The 18,444-nt window shown below is 34.2% G+C and overlaps 1 protein-coding gene across 3 annotated transcripts in view; it reads left to right on the top strand.

Annotated features, from left to right (window-relative positions):
- The first annotated feature begins 17,636 nt into the window (after positions 1–17,636).
- LOC149224136 (alpha-glucan water dikinase, chloroplastic-like) overlaps positions 17,637–18,444 on the top strand; it is a 483,030-nt gene continuing 482,222 nt past the window's right edge. For all 3 annotated transcript variants that reach the window (XM_089386018.1, XM_089386017.1, XM_089386016.1), the window contains exons 1-4: positions 17,637–17,791; positions 17,931–18,034; positions 18,111–18,195; positions 18,299–18,390. In XM_089386018.1, the coding sequence (XP_089242144.1) occupies positions 17,735–17,791; positions 17,931–18,034; positions 18,111–18,195; positions 18,299–18,390 (338 nt within the window). In that variant the 5' untranslated portion in view covers positions 17,637–17,734. The remainder of the gene's footprint in view (positions 17,792–17,930; positions 18,035–18,110; positions 18,196–18,298; positions 18,391–18,444) is intronic.

Genomic DNA, 18,444 nt, shown 5'->3' with positions numbered 1-18,444 from the left:
AGTATATGTTCATAAATAAATCCATCTCTTGCAAAGTCCTTGGTCAAAGTGCCAGCATCCAGTTTGACAGAATAACATGATTTTTAGATAATTTGACAGAAGAATATAAGAGAATTCATGATAATTACGCAGTCATACTGAATACTTAATCAACGAGACAAAGTGGATGCGTGTAGAAATTTTCTACAACCAAATAAAACACATTCAATATATGAGAAAAGGAAATAATTAACATATGTAGAGGAATTAACCAAGACAGACAGTTTAGTTAATTAATCTCTTTAAATGATTATAACTTTGTAAGGGGCTTTTAGAGAGATTGACACTCAATCTATTCTTACCCAGATATCCTATGCTACCCTGAACATATGCAAGAATAAGATATGAAAGTACTAGAAAAACAACACAAAAAACAAATTATGTTATGAACTAGAGCTAAATTAATTCAATTAGGAATTTTGTAATAAATTTTTTACAAAGAAATAGGGTTTTGGCATCAAAAGACAACCACTTTACATTTGCAATTGAAACAATATATAGAACATTACATTAAGTTGACTGTGTCTAGATTTTTGGAATAAAAATCTAAACCATAAACTAAAACTAAAGGAATCTCTGAAAAACTGCAAGAAACTTGGAGTTGTTTGCAAGTCTTCTGCCTTGAACTCTTGAGCTGCTTACTGTATATTGGAAAGCTGCACTTTGAACCCAGTTTGTTGATCTTCTACTTCTAGGTGTCCTTTGAATGCTGATATGTCTGCCTCTAAATCTGAATAAGAACGACTACTGATCTTCCTCCTTCAAATGTTAAAATCATGTTTATAATCTCGTTGATTGATCTTTTTTTCTAGGTGTCCTTTGAATCTTCAATGCTTGAATTGACCAATGATTTTATGTCTGTTTTTAAAGTGCTTCACCATTGTCGTAAAATATTTGGGAAGAAAATATTTTGATAAATGTTTTCCAAATATTTTGCTTAAAGCTGTAAATTCATATTTCTCTATTTTTATCAATTCTATAAATGAAACCTCAAACTATTTCCTCAAATAATTTCATCCTGTAAATCCATCCATTGTTTGAAATCCATGTCTTGTTTTGAAATCTATGTCTTGTTCTGCCCTGAATTTATATATTTATGAATAAATAAAACTCATAAATAGATTTCATAAAACCCTCCACAGATTTCCTTCCCATGGTTTTGAAAACCATGAGTTGTTTTGCCATGATTGGTAAAATATCTCTTAGCTTCCATTTTTTACTCCTATAAAATATTTGGATAAGAATTTATCCAAATCTTATGTTCCCATACATTTTCTCTTCATAATTTCTTTTCCTCCTTATCATTGTAAAGCTGTTGTTGGTTTTGCTCCCATGGTTTTGATTTTAAAATTAATTAAAATTATTTTTAGTTTCAAAGCTATATGCATAATTTATATAAAGTTTTTCAAAATCAAAACTTTTTTAAATATTCCTTTGTGCCAACATACAAGAAAATAAATGAACATAAGTGACTTTTCCTCCTGGCTCAATTCCTTCTGTCAATTTTTTGCTTGAATTTCATTTTTACCTCTGTATAATTATCCCATAAGGAAGAAATCTCTTTCTAGCATTGGAAACTTCATCCTCCTCTTTACTTCATTTTACTCAGCCTCCCCTTACCTCAATTTTTTACCCAGATGACTGTAAAAATGCTTCATCCATTATCTCCTTTCATACATACTTTATAGTATATAAGCTTGCTTGCATACCTCATAGACTTCTCGCCTCAAATTTTTAAATTTAAACCAATGTAAAAATGGTTTTACAACTGTCTTTCGAGGGAGTAGTTGGTAAATGGTTTTGGAGACAGCGGGGGGCTAGGTTAAAATTCGAAAAGGTAGCCCCCTCCCCGAAAACCATTGATTTGCCATTGATTTGACATTTCACAAATCTCGATGCATTTAGATTAGGGTGGTTTAATGATTAAGTGCGGGGTGGGGACACAAATTTAATTTGACTTTTTGACTTGGCTGATGTATATAATATGATAATAAATGTGGTTCCTATAGTTTAGAGATTGGGTTTGTTATTTTTAAACTAAGTTTTAATATTTTAAATAAATAATTTTATAAAAAATATAATTATATATATTTTATAAAATTGAATTTCATTTAAAATAAAAACTATTAAAAATAACTCGGAGATATTTAAAAAAAAACTCATACATTCACGCTTTAGCAATGGAAAGGGTTAGATGGAATGATATTTAAAATAAGGTATTTCAGGGTGTCAAAATAAGTTACAACATAGGCTCCAACTGGGGATTGCTTCCCCTGTGGGATGTAGAGAACTTAGTAGACCAACTGCCTTGAATATGTTGGGCATGTAGTTAGTTCATAAACCTGTAATCTGCAAATATGAAACCATATTGCCTGCACTAATCCAAAGACTATTTCATTTAAAACGAATCCCTCTTCTAAGCGTTAGCAATCATGGCATAATGCCTTTTGGGGAGGTGGCCACTTGTTCTGCAACGAATGAGTGCGTCGGGCCTTTAAAATCCCTGAAACGGCCATTCTCTATTTACACAGAGAAATGCGTTTAAACACAGGAAAAGTCCGCCAAACACTGTTTATCAGACTTCAAACATTCTGAATTCGCCTTATAACTCCTATTGGATCCGCCTGTATGTTGATATAACATCTCCACCGTTGATCTGGGAGATCCAGATCCAACGGTCGTGGTTCATTTTGGGCGCCTCTTTCATATGAGGGTTAACCACCCGATGAGGGTGGTTTTCTCTCTCCTCAGCTTGGACACATGGCAACCATTGTATGGGATCGGGTAGAGCCCGGCCCAAACCACTTACCGCCTTTGACCCGCCCGAAATCCTGCTTATATCGTGATTTCCCTTTGTATTAAAAACACTGTAAAATCCCACAAAACAGCCCATATCAGACCTGAAATATTATACACATGCATTCATAAACCCTTTTCGGGTCCAGTTTCATCGCATCGGCCTAGTTCCTTTGTATTTTATTTATTTGGCGGAAAACGCAAATACAAAGGAAAATGCAGTTTTCCGGACTTCAAAATATATACAATATCACCTATATTTCCATTGGGTCTGACTATCGTGAGTTATGTTTAGATCGGCCCCGCTCCATTAGGCTACTCTGATGCGATGTTGTGATGCGATTGATCGCAATCGCACATCGCACATACCCCCGAGCTATTTTTTAAGCACTCCACTAACAATTGTTGATGAGATATGGCGATGCAACTTGGGCCATTAATCTACGCGCTTGATCGATGGTCCTCATTGATCATGTTGATCGCTATCGCAATTGTTATATGATATGCGCCGATATCCTCCGCCTGCCACTGCCGATTGCAATTTTCCGATCGGATCTGGATCGTTGATTGGTCAGATCAGACGGCTCCTGTTCATTCACTGTTCAAGGCTCTGATAAGCCTATTTTCCACTGTTTCTTGGTGTTTTTGGCTGCCAATAGTGTTTTCCGATGTTTCTAAGGGTTCTTCCCATGCAATTGTTTTGATCTTTTGAATGATTTTTAAAGACTTAGAGAGTATTCTAGGATCCATTTGGATCATGCCTTCCCACTGAAAAGGCTTTTGGACCACCAAAAGTTGGTTTTTAAGCATCAATCAAGTGAGTATATAGCTTCCTCACTTGTCCAATTTCTATCCATCTTGCATTGCTTGGTTTTGAACCTTTGAGTCTGATTCTAAGGTACTCAACATCCCCTCTGCGCGTAGTTCTCACCTTCCTATCCAAAACTGTATCTTCCTACAACTCATTGAGATATTCAGGCAACAGATCATCAATAGAAGGCCACTGAATTTTCTCTTCGGGATCTTCAATCAAAGAAGGTTCAAATAGTCTCAATTTCTCTGCATTAACTACTGAATAGATGTGCATGTAGGCTGGAAAATCAAGGCGAAAAGCATTCTAACCAACTTTCTCAAGTATCTTTAAAGGCCCATACCTTATTGGCTTTAGCTTCTTTCCCTCACCTTGCATTATGTCTTTGCTGATGTACAGCTAGACTTGATCACCAACTTGGAAGCTATGCTCAATTCGATGCTTATCATGCCTTGCCTTGTACTTGGCCTGACTCAGTTTGAGCTGTTCCTGCACTGCCTGGTGAATTTCTTGGATCTGTTCAATGAACTTGGTTGCATTTTCCACATCACTATGTCCATCAACTGCTATGTCTTTACTAAAGACAAAATCCAAGGGAGACTTTGGTGTAAAACCATAACTAGTCTCAAAAGGAGATCTTTGTGTAGAAGAATGCTTAGCACGGTTGTAAGCATGTTGCACATAACATAAATGTTCATCCCAAAGCTTAGGATGCTTGCTGTAATAGCCCCTGAGCAACTGGATCACTGCCCTGTTGACCAGCTCTGTTTGGCCATCTATTTGTGGATGAAAGGTTGTGCTCTTCTTCAGTCTGGTGTCCATCAGTTCCCACAGACTTGACCAAAATTTCCCAACAAATCGAGAATCTTGATCAGATACAATGGAAGTGGGTAAACCAAAATGGACCCAGACATGCTGAAAGAACAACTTTGTTGTTTGTTCAGCTATAATCTGCTTGTTACAAGGTATTAAAATACACATTTTGCTGAACCTGTCCACAATAACATATAAATAGTCATGACCTTTTCTAGATTTTGGCAATCCCCCAACAAAGTCCATGGAAACACTTTCTTAAGGACGAGAAGGAACTGTTAGTGGAGTGTACAAGCCGAGTTTTCTATTGCTGGGCTTGCTTTTAGCACACATGGTACACCCTTTAATATATCTAGAAACTGTTTCATGCATTCTTGGCCAATAGAAAAATCTTTGCAGCTGTGTAACTGTTTTACTTACACCAAAATGACCTAATATTAGAGAAGTATGTGCTTCTCGGATAATGTTAACTCTTTCAGTTTGTGGAATGCATAAATTTCCCAAATGATACAAGAGTTGTTCCTTAACATGATAATCCAATTCTTCTACTTGTTTTCCATGACTTAAAGTTGCATATACATCTTTAAAATCTACATCTTGAGCATATTGTTCAATGCAGCTTTCATGCAATACTGAATTATGCTTAATTATAGTAGATGCATTTATGATTGGTCTGGACAACATATCTGCAACTTTATTGTGTATGTCTTTCTTATATCTAATGACTAGATGAAATTGTTGTAGGAAACCCATCCACCTATAGTGTCTTGATTGCTGCAATTTAGTTTGTGAGTGCAAATACTGAAGTGGCTGATGATCAGTGTGTATAAATGTTTCTTTGCCCATTAAGTAATGTTTCCATTTTTTCACACTCTGTACTAATGCACACAATTCTTTATCATATGTGGGATAATTAACTACTGCAAAATTAAATGTCTTAGAACGATAACATATGGGTTTACTGCGATGCATCAACACTGTTCCCATGGCATAGTCACTGGCATCTGTTTCAATCTCAAATGGTCTTTGAAGATCTGGCAATGCTAGTACTGGTGTTGTACTAATTTTTTCTTTCAAGGTGTCGAAGGCTTTCTACTGTTTGCCTCCCCAATGAAACACCTTGTTCAATCCCGTTAAAGCATGTAAGGGAGCTGCAATCAAGGAAAAGTTAGCAATAAACTTTCTCCAATATTGTGTTGCTCCTAGGAAGCTTCTAACTTCTGTAGTAGATTTGGGTTTAGGCCAGTTTACAATGACTTCAACCTTAGAGGGATCTATCTTCATTTCACTGCCCCCTTCGCCCCCTACAATATGACACAAATAATTCAAAGATTTTTTTCCAAATTCACATTTTGATAACTTAACATAGAGATTTTCTTTTTTCAAAACATCTAGAGTCAGCTTTACATGCTTTAAATGTTCTTCTCATGTTTTACTGAAAACAAGAATGTCATCTAAATATACAATTACAAAATCATCAATAAAAGGCCTGAGTACATCATTCATAACTCTCATGAAAGTGGCAGGAGCATTAGTTAAGCCAAAAGGCATAACTAGCCATTCATACAACCCTTGCTTTGTTTTGAAAACAGTCTTCCATGCATCTTGTTCTGCTACTCTAACCTGATGGTAGCCACTACGCAAGTCCAACTTGGAAAATTAAACATCTTCTTTCAATTGATCTAATAGATCATCAATGCAAGGAAGGGGATAACGATTTTTTATTGTTATTCTATTCAGTGTTCTGTAGTCAATGCACATCCTCCACGAACCATCTTTCTTTCTCACCAACACGATTGGAGATCCGCATGGTGATGTGCTTAGTCTTATGAACCCTTTCTCGAGCAGCTCCTATACCTGCTTCTTGATCTCTGCATTCTCTAAAGTGGATAACTTGTACATTCCGATGTGAGGCAATGGAGCATCTTGCTACAAATGAATATTATGTACAACTTCCCTTTTGGGTGGCAGACCTTTAGGTTCTTGAAATAGGATATCATATTCTGAAACAACTTTTTCTAAATCAGCTTTCTTTTTAGCATCACAGCCTTCAAATATATTGGTTTTATCAGGGTTCTTTTCCTTTACAACCATCAGTAAAAATTGCTTGCATGAATTTAAAATTCTTTTCATCTGCCCTGAGTTTATGAAAGTGTAATTATTTTTGAGTTTATGAGCTCTTACAATATATTCTATTCCACCCTTAGTAAGTTGATACTTATTTTCAGCCCTATAGAAAATAGCTTTTCTATCATACAAGTAAGGACTTCCTAAAACAATTCCACATATATTCAAGGGAACGATATCTAACTCAACCTCATCTACAAATGCCGACCCAAAAGAAAACCTAAGTTTACATTGTCTAGTCACTTGTAGCTTTGCTTTATCACATACCCAACCTAATGGATATGGTTTCTTGTGAGGTGTAGTTAGTAATCCCAGCTTCTTTACAATTTCTTCAGAAATCAAGTTTACTTGTGATCCACTATCAAATAAAGTATCAATCATTTGATGCTTGGAAATAACTCTAATATGAAAAATCTCATGTATTTTCCTCTCATTTCTTCATTATCAATAGCTTATGCAAAATTACTAGTAAATGCTTCAGAATTTTTACCTTTTATACCTGTAGCTGTGATTGTAGTTTCATCACCTGAGTCTGACCCCAAATCTTTCTGTATAGCAGCAACAATCTTCTTCTTCTTACCATCGAACTTCTTGGGTTTCAGCTCTGGATGCAAAGACCAACAATGTTCATCATCATGTCCATCCTTAGCAACCTAAAGATTTGGTACCACTTGATCTAAAAATGAGATCTAAGACAATTATTAAGGTATTACAGACTCATGTGTGTGGATATGTCTATCTTAATTTATGCAATGGATCAATAAGATTGCGAAATACATAGATAATGAAGCAGTAAAAGATCATAATAGACAAACACATATAAACACAACAAGTTTAATAAGGAGTTCACCCAATACTCCTGGGCTACATCTTCTAGTCCAGCCTTCAATGGTGACCTCTCTATTATGTCTTCAGAAGCAGAGTTTTACAACAGTGTGAGCTCAATTTGAGTCTCAACACACAATAGATACGACAGCAAGAGCTTTGCTTGAACCCCTCAAGCCTCTCTGAGTACACAGACTCTCTCTATCACTCTCTGTCTATGTCTTTTCTCTGTCTCAGCATTGCCTACAATACCGCCTCTCTCTGTTTGCTCTCTGTCTGTGGCTTTAAAGCCAATTTGCACTGTCTCTTCGTTTCACCTTCTCGACTCTTTGTCTCCCGGCCTTTGTTCGCTCGAATCCCTCTTCTAAGCGTTAGCAATCATGGCATAACGCCTTTTGGGGAGGTGGCCACCTGTTCTGCAACAGATGAGTGCGTTGGGCCTTTGAAATCCTTGAAACGACCATTCTCTATTTACACAGAGAAATGCATTCAAACACAGGAAAAGTCCACCAAACACTGTTTATCGAACTTCAAACATTATGAATTCGCCTTATAACTCCTAACGAATCCGCCTGTATGTCAATATAGCATCTCCACTGTTGATCTGGGAGATCCAGATCCAACGATCGTGGTTCATTTCAGGCGGCTCTTTCGTACGAGGGTTAACTGCCCGATGAGGGTGGTTTTCTCTCTCCTCAGCCTGGACATGTGGCAGCCATTGTATGGGATCGGGCGGAGCCTGGCTCAAACCACTTATCGCCTTTAGCCCGCCCGAAATCCTGCTTATATCGTGATTTCCCTTTGTATTAAAAACACTGTAAAATCCCACAAAACGGCCCATATCGGACCTGAAATATTATACACATGCATTCATAAACCCTTTTCGGGTCTGGTTTCATCGCATTGGCCTAGTTCCTTTGTATTTTATTTATTTGGCGGAAAACGCAAATACAAAGGAAAATGCAGTTTTCCGGACTTCAAAATATATACAATATCACCTATATTTCCATCGAGTCCAGCTATCGCGAGTTATGTTTAGATTGGCCCCACTCCGTTAGGCTGCTCCGATGCGATGTTGCGATGCGATTTATCGCAATCGCACATCGCACATACCCCCGAGCTGTTTGGTAAGCACTCCACTGACAATTGCCGATGCGATATGGCGATGCAACTTGGGCCATCGATCTGCACACTTGATCGACGGTCCTCGTTGATCTTACTGATTGCTATTGCAATTTTTATATGATATGCGCCCATATCCTCCGCCTGCCACCGCCGATTGCGATTTTCCGATCGGATTTGGACTGTTGATCGGCCAGATCCGACGGCTCCTGTGCATTCACTGTTCAAGCCTCCGAGGAGCCCGTTTTCCACTGTTTCTTGGTGTTTTTGGTTGCCGATAGTGTTTTCCGATGTTTCTAAGGGTTCTTACCATGTGATTGTTTTGATCTTTTGAATGATTTATAAAGACTTAGAGAGTATTCTAGGATCCATTTGGATCACTAATGTACACCCTTTGCATGTATCTCTCTACACTAGTGCCCCTTTGGGGAGGCCTGTAGAAATCTGCTACATGATCTTCAAATTTCCATGATGCAAATGGGCAAGTATTATATGCCATAATTCACCAACATATTGAATCTGCACCTTCTCTTCTTTTGTGCTCAATGTTGCACAGTCTTCCACATCTAATTCATAGAGGTTCTTCACTTCAACCCCGATCTACTTCACTTGTCTTGTGGTGATGTGTCTCGAGCAATCCTTTCCTTTTCTAAATATCACATCGCAGCCACGGTCTTCCAACACATCTACAAAAACTAGATTCTTCTTTAGATCCGGTATAAACATCACATCCTTGAGCCTGAGAGGGGAGCCAGACTCCCTCTGAAAAGTAAGTATACCAATACCGTTCATGATATACCTTCCATCATCTCCCATCTCAATGTGCATCTGGAGATCCTTCCCCTCAAAGTTGCTAAAAGATTATTTGTTCCCCGTCATGTGGAATGAGGAACCGTTGTTGAGATACCACACACTACCCATCACTGTGCTTTCCATGTATGAAATGAGGGCAAAATAAAGTTCGAACTGTGAATCCAAGGCTTCACTCGTTGCTCCTTCTACGATCTTCTTGATTTCCTTCTTGTGTGGACACTTAGTTGCATAGTGCCTAAATTCATGATAATGAAAGCACTTGATTCAGGACAAGTTTTTCTTCTTGCCCCCTTGACTCGAATCTACTTTGGATTGGGATTTCTTCCCCTTCCTTTTATTTTCCTTTCCATCCAAGGCACAATTCTCCTCATCCTCACCCTTGGATGAGCTTTCGTATTTGGTGTTCCGCCTTATTTTTTCCTGCACTAGATTAGACCATAACCGCTCCCAACTAGGTAGTTTCTCTCTACCATTTATTGAATCTTGATAGCTATGCTAGCTCTTGGGAAGGCCCAAAAGGGCTATAACTACCAAATCTTCTTCAGGAACATTAACACTTACCCCACTAAGTTCATCATGACAATGTGTAAACCTGCAAAGGTACTGTGGAATTGTGTTGTTCTTTTGCATCTTGATACTTCGAAGCTTGTCCTTGAGTGCCAGCTTCTTATGGTCACTATTTTTCTTGAAAAATTCAGTCAATGCTTTCCACATCGTGGATGGAGTATCTTTTCCATGGATATTTGAGATAATATGATCCTGAACTCCCTCCAATATGATTCTCCTCACTTTAGCCACATCCTTCTTTCACTGAGTAAGATTTTAGGCATCAGATACTTGGGGTTTTTCAACATCTATCTTGATGTATTCTAGCAACCCATTATCATCCAATACTGCCTCCATTTGGTCCTTCCATGCAACAAAGTTTGAGGTTCCTTCCAAGGCATACTTGATCTTAAGTCCATTGAAATATATCTTCTCAGTCTTGAAGAAAAATTACAACATTGATCTTCAAATTCATATATTATGCAATGACAACTTCAAAATGTCTTCACTACAATGATTACATCTCTGATACCATGTAGAAAATTAATGTGTAGATTCAATAATGCTCATGAAATTTTCTAAATCACAAGACTTGAAACTACTCTATTGATCTGCGCAAGTTAATTCACCATCTAAAACAAGAATCATAGACATGCAAAAGGAAACATCACACATGCATAAAGATTTTTCTAGGGGAAAGAAACTATTCAAAACCCCTTACTATCTATATTGCAGTAATCAGAGAACAGAGAATAAATACAATGTTTGCTCAAGCCTAAGCACACCCTGCAAGTGTATAGTCTATCTCTCTGCCTAAGTAACTGATCCTGGCCCAACACTTAGCCAATTTCAATCCTTCCGAAGCTTATATTTCCTTGCATTTTTTCCTTTGTAAATTGCCCCTATTTTTTAGGAATTTTACACCAAGGAATTTTGCAATAGCCTTAGGTCAATCTCTGACTATATGCACCACTTGTACACATGGGAATAGGCTACAACTGATAGTACACTGCCTTGGAACCTCCACCTCAATTGGGTTTCTCGAATTCTCTGCATGAAACAATTATTTTGGGTTGATTTATTAGTTAATTGGTTAATCATTGAGTGTGGTTGAAGTTCCACATCCACATCTTGACCTCCACTAGTTCTTCTCACAGTTAGAACTAGTTAAACTGACAATACCTCAAATTAACTGAGATAGATTGCTACAAATTAGAAATCAATAATGTAGAACTAAACTTAAGTGTCTCCAACTTGAATTTACTGAGTTAATTGAGTGACAAGAGCCATGCCACCATAGATAACTACCTCCAAGTATTCTGCTGAAATAAAAATTCGAATTTTAATATAGTTTGACCAACGCAAAGTCAAAAACTAGATTTTCTTGTTGCATTTTCAACAGGAAGAAGTTGAACTTGATTAGGAAAAGAAACCTAAAAGGTTTCAAGAATTGACCCTAGTGCGATATAGAATAGTGGAGTTTCCTTTTTTGAAATGATATCTCTTTTACTTGTTAGGTATCTTTCTGAGCAGTAGACTACGAACTCGAGGAAATGGCAAGTTTCAGGGAAAATAGGTTGAGGAAGTAATTATTCCTAAAAAAAACCATCATTATGGTCTTGAAACCTCTGGAAAGCACAACTTCTTAATTCATATAAATCAAATTCACACTGGGTTTCAAGAATTGGTTCATCCCTATCGGTTAGTGGCATTTTATCTATTTTTATAGAGGTTGCAGGTTTGGATTGAAATCTATTAGTCTTTCTTGTTTGCTGACTCATACTTAAAAATGAAAAGAATTGAGAAAGATAGTAAAAATTAACCATAAATGCTACACTGATTTGCTGATATAGAATTCCTTGATTTATTGTTGATGCTAGTATCCTCTTCTTCTTGTGTAAGTGAGAATTAACCCTAAAAAATATTCTATTTAAATATCCAAAATCAAACAATTGAAATGGTGGCAAATTTACATATGACATCAAATTTTGTTGGATGAAACCAAAGGTGGAATAGAGAGGGGGGTGGGGGTGGTTGTATCTGGCTTAATGGAAGGGGGTGTCTACTTTTCATCAGGCGCTTCCATATACATTTTGATGGTTTATTCAAAACAATGAATCATGGACCCATCCCCCCATGTTAAACATCGAATGAGCTGGGGGGGTCGCTTTTCACTAATAGTCATTGATTCTTGAATGCACATCAAGATTGTTGAAAAGATCATGTGCTTCAAACAAAAGCACTTTATTAATTTTTTGATCATAAACTTTAGAAAATGCGCTTTATGATACATATATTTATTTTTATATATATTGCTTTATTTATTAGCAAACTATATATAAAAACTTTACAAAGTGAAATAAAATAAAAATATTTTTGAATAATTTTTAGAAAAAAATCAATAAGGAAATGTTATGACAACTACCAAACGTAGGAGTCGATCTAGTGTTGATAAAACAACAAAACTATGGAAGAGGAATTATCTTGTTCTAGGTCCTTCACTGTGAGGACTGATAATGACACAACCCCTTCATTTTTAGAATACAGTGGTGTTGTTGATGGAACTAGCCGCATTGTGCTAGATATTGCACCAGAAAAGAGCAATATGTTAAATTGTTTAATCTTTATTAGCCAATACCATCAATGTTAAATACCATCATTGTTATGCAGAATTAGGACTTCTCTATAATCTTGAGATAAAAGGACTTGACTATTACTACCACCAATGCCTGATACAATGTTGGAAAATCGATTTAGGTTTTTATATTAAAACACACTTAGTTTTTGGGGTTTTCTATCTTTAAGGGTTTTTCTAGGATTGAAAATTGTACTGGAGAGACCCTGTGGTGCAAAGACTAGACTATATGATTTTTAATTGTAGATTTATTCTTCTAAATTCATTGATGGACAAGAAACATTCTCATAGTTGAAGCTAGCAAGCACAATGAGAGGATTGTTGACATCCAAACACATTTTTGATCCGTAGCGCCTTGCTGCAAGAATTCATGGGCAATAAGACCACGCCAAGGAATAATATTTTTCTGTAATTTCATAACTGGGAATCTTGAGAAGATTTAACTGAGTGAGCATGGACGAGGGAAATATGAAAATGAATAATGAGAATATGCCTATGTAGATTTTTTTTCAGACCGTCGACAAGCGATGAGAGGAAGAACACCCATTTCCCTAAAGCTCATCAATTTTGATAGTGAAATGGAAATAAATGCTGGCTGATTGTGAATGGAAATATATTTGTGCAACTTAGAGTGAAAATTAATCCATAAAAATTCATCACTAAGGCCATCATAAGGTCCAAAACTAAGAAGAGCACACTTTGACATTGGAAAAATTCCAAAATTGAAGTTCACCCATCCCCATTGCATACAAATGGTATTAAAAAAACCTACCTTTTCATTTAAGAGTCTTATTAATTAGTTTTTTATGAACAACTTTTGCAATAATCTTTTATACTTCTTAATAGAAGTAATTAAAAAAAATGCTTCTTAAAAATTTTTATTCTTTTAGAAATCCATATTTGACATGCAGATTTTTTAAAGATAAATTATGAGATATAAGGATGAATTTTAAATAAATGGATCTCCTTATTATGGTTATTCGTATGATTTTGTAATGAAATGTGAAGACCCATCATAAAAATTTCATGTGCTTATGGTTAAACTTGGAGACAAATATTGTAATTGAAAACATAATTTCGTTTAGGTATAAGACATACTTGTATCAAGAGTAATAAAATTCCATGTCCTAGATCCTCTTGAAATTGAATAAGGGGGTCTAAGGTGCTTTGTACTTCCTATTTCAAATTAATTACAAGAAGGTTTTTTGTAAAGTGACTTACCTAAAATTGAATAAGGAGCTCAAGTGAGTTAATCATTGTAATCACACTTTATGGTGCATGATCAGTGGTACCCTACACCCTAAGGTGACATAAAATCAAGCAAGCTTGATACAACAAAAACAAGTGGAAGTAAGCATTACACATAAGCATATAATCAAGCGAACATAACAAGTGAGTGTGAGAAAAATGGATAAAGGAGGAAAGCATTTACAAAATGCATCTCAAGAAATCAAGGATTTGCAAGAATACAACCATGAATTGCAAAATCAAATTAAAGCACTTGAGTAAAACTTAAAACATAAAGAAAACATCATTGATCACATGGTCGATACTTTACAATTGGCAAATAATCTTGAAAGTGATCTAGATATGAAAGATAATTGATTGATGAACTTAATATAAAATTAAGAGAATACAAATATCAACTTGATTATATAACATCTACAACTAAGATAGATGTAATTTGTGACATAGAGGACCTCATACAAAAAGCTAATGCAATTTGTGATACATATGAACTCATCTAGAATGTTGATGTAGGTTTTGATACAAAGGAGCTACTAGAGAAGATTAATGCAACATATGATATAGAAGCTCTTATCCAAAAATTTGATATAACATGTGAAACATATGAAATCTTGCAAATGGTTGATGCTCACTGTGATATGGAAAACATGATGGAATCACACAATGAATTGATAAAGGAAATAATGAATGAATATGAGTCGCAAGAAAAATCATTGAATGACAACAACATTAGCAGCAACAAATGTGCATTAGTAAAGGAATAGCCAAATGATATTTCTGAGAATTTTTTTTTTTAGACCTTGGGAAGAGATATCATTAAAAAAAAATCGACATGGCTTGGGTTGTGACAAAGGAAATAGCTTGTATGTTCCAGATGACTCCAAACCAATTTATAGTATGAGCGCATCATTTCTCGAAGATGTCTAGAATCGTAAACACAAATGCCAACATTGTTAAAGAGGAAAACCAATATTTTATCTCCATCCTTGTCCTAATTATGGGGAGACAAATCACTATCAGGAAAATGTCAAAAGCAGAAGTAGGATAAGAAGATAGTTAATTATGGATGGATAAATTCTTGGAGATGGAATTCTACAAGTAAATAAGTTGCATCAGTGTTATCGCGTAGTTAAGACATAGGTACAAACACTTAAAATAGAATAAAAGGAAAAAGGAAAAAACTATCAAGCAAGTATTCCATATGATTTTAGGAGTGACTAGATCTAATTCTATATATTCTCTGAAGTCAAAGATGGTACTCTCCACACCTCACAATGATAAAAGGATCTCTCCATACACCTTTAAGAAGGGAAGTAACTCAATAAAATGGAAGATGGTTAGTTGTAAACAAGAAACCACCACATTATTCAAATCAATTTGGTTAGTGGTCATCCAAAACCACCTCATTGTTCAAGTCAAAATGACTAGTGGTAAATCAGAAACCGTCACATTATTCAAAACAGATTGGTTAGTGGTCATATAGAAATCACAACATTATTTAAAGTATATTCATTAGTGGTCATATAGAAATCACAACATTATTTAAAGTATATTCATTAGTGGTCATCCACAAACCACCATACTGGTTAGTGTTCAACCATAAACTAAGGCCCCATAGATAAGAGTTGTAAACATTATCCTTGGTGAGGTATCATCATGATCCATTGATGAGTTCTTAAGGAGATTTAGATCTAGAATGACCTTCTCATGTTGTCAATATTTTGAGATCAATACAATGTGTAAGAGATTGACATTAAGCATTTTCCACCACTAACGCTTTCATGCTCAATATAGAGTGTGTGTATGTATAACAAAGATTCGTGTTAACTACAAATCTATCATACATCGGATGAGATCAAATCCCTTGAGTTACAAATTTATTTTAGAATGCAGAACTTAAAAAAGCGCATGATAAATTTGAAATTAAGATGAATCTTAGTTAAAACATTTTAATCTCGTGATTCATAATATGAGGAAAACGTGTATTTCCTTTCGTGCTCAACATAGAATGTGTATATATATAACACAAATTCATGTTAACCATAAATCTATCATAATAAAAAAAAATAAAAAATAAAATAAATAAATAAATAAAAAATTTACAAATCTTTTTTGCAAAACTCTAAAATATACGAAACTAAAATAAATCTAAGCTAATTTATAAAATTTCCAAATTACCTTAAAAAAATATTATCTTCAAAACCTAAGATCATGGATTAGATCCTTTTAATTTATTTATGCAAACATGGCCAATTAATCACAGGCAAAATAAAATGAATAATCAAATCTCGTCATGTTATAATTTAAGAAACGTGGCAAAAATAATAGGCTTCCAAAATTCATCTAGATAAATAAGCCTTATTACAATCAATAATTATACATTTAATGGTTATTAAAAATCATACATTTAATAGCTTAAGGCTTTGACTCACTTGATTAGAGTATTTTTATAAATATTCTCTATTTAAAAAGGCAACGCCTTTATACCCATATTTATGCTTATTCCTTTCATAGAGCACTGAATATCGCACGTGAAGGGCTAGCATATTTACTTTAAAGTGTATTTTTGATTACGAATATGTCTCAGCAGATATTTTTTTTTTATTGATTTTATTTATATTTATATATACTTTTATTTATAAGAATAATATTAATTAATTTTATCCCTAAAACTATAATAAGATATTAATATTATTTAATTTATTATTTTACAAATATTTATTAAATATTAAATTATTATTAAAATATAATTTATTTTATTATTAAATTATATATTAAAAATATAATATTAAATATAATATTAAATATATATTTATGAATAATTAAGTGCCAAATATTTATTAAATATTAAATATTAAATTATTATTAAAATATAATTTAATTTATTATTAAATTATATATTAAAAAATATAATATTAAATAAAATTTAAATATATATTTATGAATAATTAAGTGTTTATTTAATAATTTTTTAAAATATTTAATTTTTCAAATTAATAAAAAGGACATATATCACAATTTAGGCAATTATTATTAATTTATATCCATAAAATAGAACATATATATCTTTATAAATTTTTGTATGGAAATAGAGTTTTATTTTATAGATAAAAAAAATTCATATATCAATTTGATATCAATTTTATATTGAATGTTTGGTTTAGTTGCGATATTAAAATTATATATATATATATATATATATATATATATATTTATTCTAATTTTTTGAACATAAACAATTAAAAACAATAAAATTGATTAAAATATGTTATAGAACATTTCTCTAAACAAAATTTAGAGAATTCAAAAATTATGTTAATTAAAAAATCAATACATATTTTATTAAAAATTATATATAACTCAAAATTTGTATTAATTATATAAACATTTTGTTGCAAAAAATCATTCAAATTATAAATAATTATATAATTGTATTTTTAAATAATTAAGAATATATTTCTTTGAAAAGAAAATTGTAATCTAAATAAAAAAAAATAGAATAGGTACATATATTTACCCTTATCCCATAAACAATGAGAAATCTCACTCTTATCCCCATTAACAAAAAAAATCTCATGTCCTTATGATATAACCTTAAAATTGATATATATTTATAAACTAGAAACCTTTTTTAACACATTAAATATAACATACACTTTCTTATTAAAAAAGTTCTTCAAACAAATACAGGTGCCACTCTGCAATCTTTATTAATGATATAAATACAGGTTTAGTAAGTCTAATAAAAAAATACCTCCGCTAAAAGATGCTGCGGTTAAAGGTCTGATTTGGACTGTTGACACGCGGAGTCGTACGATATATATTTCGAGTGGGAATCCACTTTTGGGCTCATTTTACCTTTATACTCTTTTGTAATCTGATTCTCATTCCTCCGCAAGAGTTTAAATTTGCTGACACTCCACAAAAGCGTTGTTGTTGTTGGGAGTACTAGCGAAAAAATGGCGAACAACCAGACCAGTCACAACTTCCAGCTTGATGGGGGCTTGCAGCTGCAGGTGCGTATGCAAACCAGTCAATAAATTGTTTAGCCACCCTTCAGAATTCCATCAACAAGCATGCTTTCTAAAGCGATCAAACATATTTTGAACAATATGATCAATGTCTGGTTCCGATTAATTCGTTTGTTTGGTACAGGTGAAGGTTTCGAGTGGGCACCCAGTCCGCATAGATTTTCAAGTTCCAAATGCCTCGCGTTCCTTAATTCTTCATTGGGGTGGTCTTCTCCATCCGAGTCACAAGTAAGCCTCTCGTCGCCTTTCACCATCCCCATCATACTGTTAATTGTTGATATCTTATATTGTGAATTCTTTGTAGGAATTGGGTCATTCCAGCTCAATCACAGTGGCCTACTGGAACAACTACCTACAATAAGATAGCACTGCGAACTCCTTTTGAAAAGGTATTTCAAAATAAATGCCCACTAGTTATTGTTTTTAACTAGCTAAATTCAGGGCTCAAACCTAACTCCATGCTTGTCTACCCTCTACTCCCATGGTTTGCAGTCTAGGGACGTCTTGTCATTGAATATGGAAATTTGGGATCCCAAAATATCTTCAATTGAATTCACCTTGAAAGATAAAACCACAGACAAATGGTATGGATAATATTATCTTCTCTTATCTTGATTATCTATGGGAAGGGAAGAGAA

This window comes from Pinus tabuliformis, chromosome Q (assembly GCF_031772625.1).
Source record: "Pinus tabuliformis cultivar Carrire ecotype Pingquan chromosome Q, CPIR1, whole genome shotgun sequence".
Taxonomy (NCBI): domain Eukaryota; kingdom Viridiplantae; phylum Streptophyta; class Pinopsida; order Pinales; family Pinaceae; genus Pinus; species Pinus tabuliformis.
This window is presented reverse-complemented; position numbering and strand designations above follow the sequence as displayed.